This window comes from Chionomys nivalis, chromosome 5 (assembly GCF_950005125.1).
Source record: "Chionomys nivalis chromosome 5, mChiNiv1.1, whole genome shotgun sequence".
Taxonomy (NCBI): Eukaryota; Metazoa; Chordata; class Mammalia; order Rodentia; family Cricetidae; genus Chionomys; species Chionomys nivalis.
The window spans coordinates 108,495,863-108,504,925 of NC_080090.1; the positions used below are offsets into that span (position 1 = coordinate 108,495,863).

At 46.3% G+C, this 9,063-nt stretch overlaps 1 protein-coding gene across 1 annotated transcript in view; it reads left to right on the forward strand.

Annotated features, from left to right (window-relative positions):
• The window catches only part of Tnfrsf11a (TNF receptor superfamily member 11a), a 78,036-nt gene extending 69,546 nt beyond the window's left edge, over positions 1-8,490 (forward strand). The window contains exon 10 of the mRNA XM_057770274.1: positions 8,000-8,490. Coding sequence (XP_057626257.1) covers positions 8,000-8,352 — 353 coding nt within the window. The 3' untranslated portion in view covers positions 8,353-8,490. The remainder of the gene's footprint in view (positions 1-7,999) is intronic.
• The last annotated feature ends 573 nt before the right edge of the window (positions 8,491-9,063 follow it).

Consider the following 9,063-nt stretch of genomic DNA (forward strand, 5'->3'; position numbering starts at 1 on the left):
GCATTGCATTTCCTGGTTCTCTTTCTCTTCAGACCATATGTTTTGTATTGCCTTTTGCCTTGCTTGTTCTTTTTCATTATAAATCTACATATGAGTAATCATTAATAACCACATGACACAGCCAATACTAGACTGTCTTGAAATCTCCAGTTTATGATGTTAGTCCAAAGCTCTTCCACTTTGCCTCCAGCAGATTTTTAGGACAGGGGCAGAAAGCAATCACATTCCTTGCCACAATATTACAGGAATTATCTATACCCTAGCCACTAACATAGTTATCTCTGAAACCTCTTGAGCTGGGCCTCCATTTTAGCTCTCAGCAACGTTGTCTTCCAAGTTCCTTCTGGGACCACCCATAAGCCTCAGTCATAGCATTCCGTCTCATGTCCAGTCCAAAGTTCCAAGTTTTTCTGTCATCTGAATAGCATGGTCAGGCCGCTCATGGTAGTACCTCAACCCCTAGACCAGCCTCTGTCTTACCACTGTTCTAGTGCTGTGAAGAGACCCTGTGACCAGGGCAATTCACACAAAAAAGCCTTTAGCTGGGGGCTAGCTTACAGTTTTAGCGAGTTCATTCATGATTAGCAAGGTTGGAAGCATGGTGGCAGGCGTGGCACCAGAGCAGAAACCCAGAGCTTGCATCCTGACTGGCAAGCAGGATGCAAAAAGAACACAAGAAGGAGGTTGGGCCTGGCTTGGGCTTTTGAGACCTCAAAGCTCACTCCCAGTTACACAACCTTCTAACAAAACCACACTTCCCGATCCTTGCTAAACAGGTCCACTAACTGGGGATCAAGCATTCAGATTTATAAGCCTATGGGGGCCATCCTGACCAGACACGACACCCTCCTACAGGGAATTAGGAGAGTTTTCACTGTCCCCGTGGAGAACTGGTATTCTGGTGGAAAGAATAACAGCCGCTCGTGTTTACCGCGTCTTCTGCTGACCCGTTACTCGGCTTCAGCTTCCAAAATCACCCATTTCTTTCAGCCATTTCTGAGCTGGAAAGGGTTGCTTGTTTACAGGACAGCAGCACCCCTTGAGGAGCCCAGCTCTGTGCTCTTTCCCACCAAACCTGTATGGACTGTCTGGAGCTTTGAAGATAAGAATGGATTGATGATAAAGTAAGAAGAACCTGCCATTTCAGAGGTGAAGTCCTGCAGCCTGTGACCTGTTTGCCATGACGCTGGCTTTTCTAGACAAGCCTAGATGCTATCACAGCCTTTATCAGCAAGCCGGCAGCCAATGCATTCGTTATTTTTCATGTTACTCTGCAAATACCTGACAGAAGCAACTCTGTCAGGAGGGAAAGCTTATGGCCCACAGCTCAGTCCAGCATGATGGCGAAGGTGTGGCAGAGTGGATCGGTTCACATCACATGACCGGAAATGGAGGAAAGGCATGCCAGAACTCCGTGGTCCTCTCCTCTCCCCTCCCCTTTCTATTCCATCTCCCCCACCCCAACTGTGAGCTTATGCCACCTACTCACATTCGGGTCTTCCACTCTCAGTGAACCCACTCTGGTGACGGCTCCACCAAGGACACATCCAAAGATGTGACCAGTCTCCAGCCAAGGTGACAATGAAGGTTAACCACTGCCATAGCAGTCACTAGGAATTTTCATAAGCTTCTTGTCCCTCCACTTTTGGGTATCGTCTCCGTATGTCCATGAACATCTATTTATATGCTTATTCATTTAAACAGAACAAATACTTGAACAGGAAACTGTTCTTTCATCAATGTAGTCCCAGCCGCCCATGTCTATGGTGCTGGGAGCTAGGGGAGAAGGGGATGGAAGAGCCGACTCTGACCATCCTGGACACATTTACCTGTGCAGGGAGAAGAGGCAGAAACAGCGAAGTCAAGCCGCTTTAACCTAGCGGTCCAGACCTCCCTAGCAGCGTCCTGGGAGCCCGGGCACTGGAGGAGGAAGTTTTATAATTTACTTGTCAGTAGCATTTGTTATTCATTAATGTTAAAAATCAACACATTATTTCAAAATATATGAAAAATGTGGTCTAGTTACATGGCTCAGCTGTTAAAACACTTCAGCTGGAGTGTGAGGGTCCAAGTTCAGATCCCCAGAACCCACATAATGCCAGGTTCATGTGGAAGTCTACTTGTAATTCCAGGCCCAGAAGCTAAAACAGAGGATCCCCAAAACAAGCAAGATTAGTCTATAAGCAAGTTCCGGGCTTGGTTGAGAGTCTCTGCTTCTGTGAACAAGGTAGAAGAGAGATATTCTCAATCACCCTTGGCCTCCACATGCACCTGTACACATACACACTCACCCGTACCCACACATATGTAACCACACACATGTGTACATACACATTGCACACACATGACAGTGGAAAAAGAAAAATTTCTTCGCATTTTTCTTTGCCTTAGTACTATCCTCTATTCTGAGCCGATAGACTTCGTTTGGGAAGGGCTTGCTCCATGCAGCCTCTAACGAATTCTCAGCATGATTCAGAATAGAACTGTTGTACATTACTTCCTTCCCTGGTATCACATGCTCGATGTCTCCCGAATGCTTGAAACAGAACTTGCATTGCTATAAAAAGGAAAGCGACATGAGAAGCATATGGGTGAAATATAAAATGTTTGAGTGTATTTGTGCATACTTTTAGTTCTCGTCATGGAGAAATCTCCATGACAATTTGTATGTCTTATCTGGCTGCTTCTTGTGATTTAATATTCATATGATATGCATCTTACACAACGTGATACGCTTTTGTGACGAGAAGACTGCATTCCCTTGCTTGAGAATGCAAATTCTGCCAGGAAGTGTCTTCTCAGAACCAAGCCTGTGCTTTCTGCCTGAGAAAGGCATTTTCTATAAGTAAATGTAGGAAAAGTCTTCTATATAAAGTGTGGATTTAGTACAGTGCAAACATCTTTCTGATTATGATGAAATGATGAAGTAGATCATTTGTTCATTATTCCCATTGTCTTAGACGCTGCTTTTAATACTGTCATGTTATCTGATCGTTTATCTAGTCAAGTCACATTAAATATTAGTGTTAAGTCAACTAACCCATTTTAAATGTAACAAAAATGCCCATGGCATTCTGGCTTTGCAGTCCTAGTTATGAGTAGCCTTCACATACCAGCTCCTCCACATTCAGAGAGCAGGGACTTGGCCGCCATTACCTAAAATTTACAGTCTCATCAGTGACGTGCATTCATTACAAGAACTAAGGAGATGGCTCAGTGCCAAGTTCTTGCTGAGCAAACATAAGGATCTGAGTTTGCATCCCAGCATCCACTTAAAAAGCCATGTGCAGCAGTGTACGCCCATAATCCCTAGACTGGGGCATGGAGACAGGGACCCTCGGAGCTCCCTGCCCAGCCAGTCCAGTCAGCGAGCCCCAGGTTCAGTGAGAGATACTGTCTCATGAAATCAAGTGGAGTGTGAAGACGCTTGACTTTGGGCTCTGTGTATGGACCTGCATATTATCTGTGCATACGTATAGTGCACTCGCAGGGAGATTTGCTTAACCGTGCAATAAGTACTTTGTGTGCATTATCTTAATTACTTATGGAAATCTTATAGGGTGAGTTCCTCATCCAGAATCACGAAGCTATTAAGCAGTGCAGCCATAATTCAAGTATCTGCCGGTGCAGCTTATGCCTCAGAGCACCATACCATTGCCTCAGAGCACCATACCATTGCCTCTGAAGTTGCCGCCAGTGGCGTGGGTATTGTTTGACTGCTCTGCCTTGGAAGGGGCTTGCTGCTTCAGAGAATTAGAGAGCACGGGCCCGAGGTGAAGGGCTACTCCAGCTCAGTGAGGGCCAGTGGCCAGGCTGAGCCAGATATGCCGGAGTCTCCACAGGCATGGGTAGGACGTGCAGTGAGCATCGCTGCCTGGCCTGCCATATCTGTCCCCTTCCAGCTGTCTCTGGAAGTGTCTGCTTTCCCTGACATTGATTCTTTCTCCCACATGCTTCCAACCATCTTTCGTTATAAATCAGTGAGAAGGGAGCCCAGGAGGAGACAATCAAGCCAGGGCAAAGGACAGGCCTTCCTTTTCTTGTATTCCTGGAGGTTCCATGAGTCTTCCATAAAAGCAGCAGGCTTTTGAAAACACACAGGCTTTAGGGCTAGGGAGGTCGCTTGGCTGGTAAAGCTTCTTCTTGCACAGGCGTGAGATCCCGAGTCCAGATCCCCAGCACACATGTAAAAATGGGGTGCAACAGCACATGTCTGTGATCCTAGCAACGGCCATTGGGGGGTAGAATCAACAGGATCCCTGGAGCTCATTAGTAAGTCAGCCTAGCCACACTAACGAGGTCTGCATTCAGGGAGATAGCTTATTTCAAAAATAATGTGTGAATTAAGGCAGACACCCAGCGTCAACCTCTGCGTGTGCACATGCACGGCCATGTATACATGCCTGTACACACTAACACTGTAAACACACACCACACCCGCTCCCACCACTGAATGGCCCATGCGTGTTCCCAGGGCTGTGAGTGTGAACTGACCTCATTGTGCTTTAGGACCTAACCATTATATTTGCTTTCAAAAAATGGTAAATTTGATAGACAGGAGGATTATTGCTATATAAACTATTGAAAACTTTGGTACTATTCAAAAATGATTTGCTAAAAATATCGTGCCATTGAATTTGAAGTAGGTAAGAGGGCTGTGCAGGAACCGGGGAACAAACTCTAGCGGTCTGCACTCAGATCTTCAGAAATAACCTCTCATTCTCACACTGCTTTAACGCAATAAAACCAAACGTTAGATCAAAGCATTGAAGATCTGATTGACAGACACACTGTGTAGATCCATCCTTAGAGGTGCAGATTCAATTCTCCATCATCAGAAAGCCTTTGAGTTTTCTAGCCAGTGGCAAGAGGCTTAAACACCAGGGAAGCATATCCTAGGATCAGATCGCAGACTGCTTGCCTGGCATGCCCAAAGCCCCAGGTTGGGTGCACAGCACCGTGTAAACCAGATGGTGTGTGTCTGTGGCCACAGCAAGCCACAGCACACAGGAGAGGAGGCAAGAGGATAGGAAGTTCAAGGGAATCTTCAGCTGTGTAGAAAGACAGAGAGAATAAGAGAGGGGTAGTCAATAGATATCTACAATCACCTCGTATTGAGTAACTAGTTCATTGATAGAGAAAATTAGATTGGCAAACACTTCTGAAATACGGCCATCTTATCAGATTATTAGCGTTGCTCCTAAAGCAGTGACGCTAGATCAGAGCCTCTGTGGCCTTACCGCATAGCTCCTCGGGGCCGCTGACATGATTTGAGGAGCCTACTGAAGGATAAAATGCAACCTCTCTCGTGTAAAAATTAATAGAAATGTCTAGGTGCTGTGATACCAAAGCCTGCTTCTGCACACGTGGCCCTGGCAGGTGAGTAGGTGACACATTCTTGATGGCCATTCTCCCGCCTTTTACATACTGGAAAGTCAGGAGGAAGTTTTTAAGCCTGTTTTTATTCTTTATTATGTTCACTGATGATTTACATGCATGTATGTCTGTGTGATGGCGCCAGAAACCTTGGAGTAGAGTTACAGACAGGTGTGAGCTGCCATGTGGGTGCTGAGGATTGAACCTGGGTCCTCTGGAAGACAGCTGGTGCTCTTAGCTGCAGAGCTATTTCTCCAGTCCTCAGATTTTTTTTCTTAAGTTTAATCTGTATCAGTTGACGGTTTACCAGGAATGTTAGCCTGGAGAACTTGATCAAAGGTTGTTTTTGTCGTATCATTCATTTACATTTTTATTTTATTCACTATATATTTGTGGGGTGATGCACACACACCACAGTGCCATTGTGGAAGTCAGAGGACTGTTTTCAGGACAGTTTGATGCCCTCCTTGCTTAGTGGTATTTGAGGTCTGAGCTCGGGTCATCATTCTTGTTGGAAGAGTGTTTTTACCCTGAGCCTTTGTGCTGGCCCATAACTCAAACCTTTCATGAAAACAAACAAAAATCCAAAACACTGTTAAATAACATTGATAACTCATTCTAGGTACATTTTTTTACTTGCTGTCAGCAATTTAAAAGGTGTTTGTTCCTTCTGCCTGACCCATGACTTCCATGGATGGCACTCATTATTCTGTGAATCAAAGGACAGTGGATTGTTTATGTCCTGTAAGCGAAAAAGATTGAGTTTCACACTGAAAATAAGAATGAAAAACAAGAATTGTATATCAGGGTTTTTAGTATATCACTACCAGAATAAATCTGTTACGGGGAAATGGCTCCAGATGCAAAACGTTACACATCTTTGTGTGTAGCATGCAAAGCTCAGGGTTTTACTGGTTCTGATTATCTGAGGTTCTGACAGAAGAGAAGTAAGCAGCAGTGGGCTGGCCATGACAATTTGCTGGAAGATAAAAATGCTAATGATAAATAAATCCCATGTAATATGATACCACCAGATAAATCTAAGTATGACGAGAAGAAAGAAGAGATGAGATTAAATCCAGAATTATAAATCAATCCTGCACTAGCTCGAGAGGCCCATTGTGGTTTAGTATATTGAAGGACATATTAAATGATGGCATAATAAAACAGTAGAATGGCTGTACCGAGGAAAACCATACTTCTAAGCAACTCACGGTTATCTATTTTATTAAATGGCATGTGTTTAGTTAGACTATTACATTTGTGACATGTCTGTGTTACCTTGGTTTCTTGTTTTGACTTTCCCCTGAGTTTATCTGGTGAAAGCATGAGAACTAAGAAGAGATGGGAGAGAAAGTCATAGATAAGGTCTGTTTACTGCACAGTGCAGGTTAGAAGCAGCTGCAGGCGACCATCTAAGTGAGCAGGGAGGCAGAAACACTAGCTAGGCTCCCTGATGGTGTGCTATGCACCCTGGGGGAACAGCGGGAATCACCGGCCTTTGTGTCTTTGGATTTGTTGCTCACATTTAAAATCTTTATCTTCCCATGGACTTTTCGCTGTGCCTCCACACTGACTTCTCAGGAGGTCCCCACCAGCAGCAGGAAGGCTGCCCCAAAGGAATTTCCTGAATGTCCATAGCACCTTAGTCACTGTCTGACAAAGCCTGTCCAAGTTTGAGGAGACTTCCTTCAGGAGGGTAGAGCAAACCTCATTGTATTAAATAAATTATGGTGGAGCTGGCTCACAACAAAAGCTAGGCATGAACAGGAGGACCGGAGACCTGAAGAGGGGCCACTGGGGTGTCCCTGTCCCCTGACAGACCCAGGCTTATTTGTGATGCTGAGTGTTGGGGGTTGACCAGTTATTTTTCACCTGGGAGATTTCTGGAAATTTAATCTTTAAGTGAAAGAATAATAAAAGGAGACACGTTTCCTGATGTCGGTTAGACTTCCTGCTTGCCAGGGGTTTTATTCCTAAGACTGCTTACTTCCAGTTATCCACCGAGGAAGGATAGGACTGGATTTCTTTGTTTCGCCTTTCTCTCTCTCCTTTCCCCCTCTCTCCCTCCCTCCTCTCTGCCCCTTTCTTTTCTTTTAGAGGAGTAAAACTGAATTTATTAATATCTAAACTGTGAGCCCGTTTAGCTCCATGGTCATTCTGTGTGGCTGAGACCTTCGACCTTTTTGGAAGGAAATGGTAAGGCCATTCTCAGTTGCTTCTGTGAACTGAGGTCTGTTGGCTGGGTGGCTGCCTGTACTTTACCTATTGACATCAGCCTCCGCCTCCTCCACCCTCTCCTCTCTTTTCCCTTACCAGTATTCTATCCCTGCCCCACTTCTCTCCAACTGAATGCTGTCTAGATTCCAGAATCCAGGTGGGTTCTCCTGCCAGTGTCCTGAAGTTGTGTGTGATCCCAGCGAGGTATGAGAAGATGAAACACAAGAATGGCCCCACAGGCTTGTGTCCTTTCCCGTCTTTTCAATAATTTCTTCCCCTCCCCCGTCTGCTGTCACAGGGGGGCCTCTAAGGTGGCCCAAACTTTCCAAGGGAACGCCTGCTGTGGCTCCAAATGACACCCTGTAGTCCCTGATGCACCTTCTCCATACTCTGCCCCTTGCAGGGAACGTGACGGGAAACAGCAATTCCACGTTCATCTCTAGCGGGCAGGTGATGAACTTCAAGGGCGACATCATCGTGGTGTACGTCAGCCAGACCTCGCAGGAGGGCCCGGGCCCTGCGGAGCCAGAGCCGGAGCCGGATCCCGTGGGCCGCCCGGTGCAGGAGGAGACGCTGGCGCGCAGAGACTCCTTCGCGGGCACGGCTCCGCGCTTCCCCGACGCGAGTGCCACCGGGGCCGGGCTCCAGGAACAGGGCACGTACGGGACCAAGGACGGGACATCGCGGCCGGTGCAGGAGCAGGGCGGGGCGCAGGGCTCCCGCAGTGCCCTGGGCTCCGGACAATGTGCAGAATGACCCCCGAGTTCTCTGCCTGCCCTGGGCGCAGAGCACCAGGGCTTTCACTAAACAGATGTGTCCTGACTCTCCACTGCGCACCTCCTCGCAGGGGCAGCCGCTGGTGTGGTGGCGAAGCCCCTCCCTTCCCGTGCCTCTCCCACCTGGTGTCATTCAGATTGTTTTTTTTTTTTTTGGCAACGTTGGTGTCCTGCCTTATTGAGGTCTGTACCCCACCCTAGTATTTATATTTCACTTGCATTTGTAGTGTGCTTCTTGATGCTGTTCTCTTCTTTCTGTCTCGACTATTTAAGGGTTTTTGTTTTGTTTTGTATTTTATTTTTGACAATTCTGAAGGTGCTGTCTCCTTTACACTATTTTGCGCTCTGTCCTCCAGTGGTCTGGCGAGGGCTCCTGCCCGTGTCCTCTAAGCACTTTGGGAATAGGCCAGATGTGTAAAGCTGGGGACTGAAGTGCAAGAAATGAGTAGAGGGATTTTTATTTTCTGGAAATATTCTGTGTCTCTGTTTTTTCTCAAAAGAAGGAGACCCTGCCCCCCAAAAACAACAAGCAAGGTTGTCAGATTGTATAGCTAGATCCTTGAGAACTAAATTCAGGGTGTGTGGCTTTGTTTTGTACCTGTTTTATTTTGTTTGTTTCTTGTTTTGTTTTCTTTTGCCACAGTGACAGGTACTTGGCCACGAAATCTCAAAAAAAAAAAAAAACCCTAGC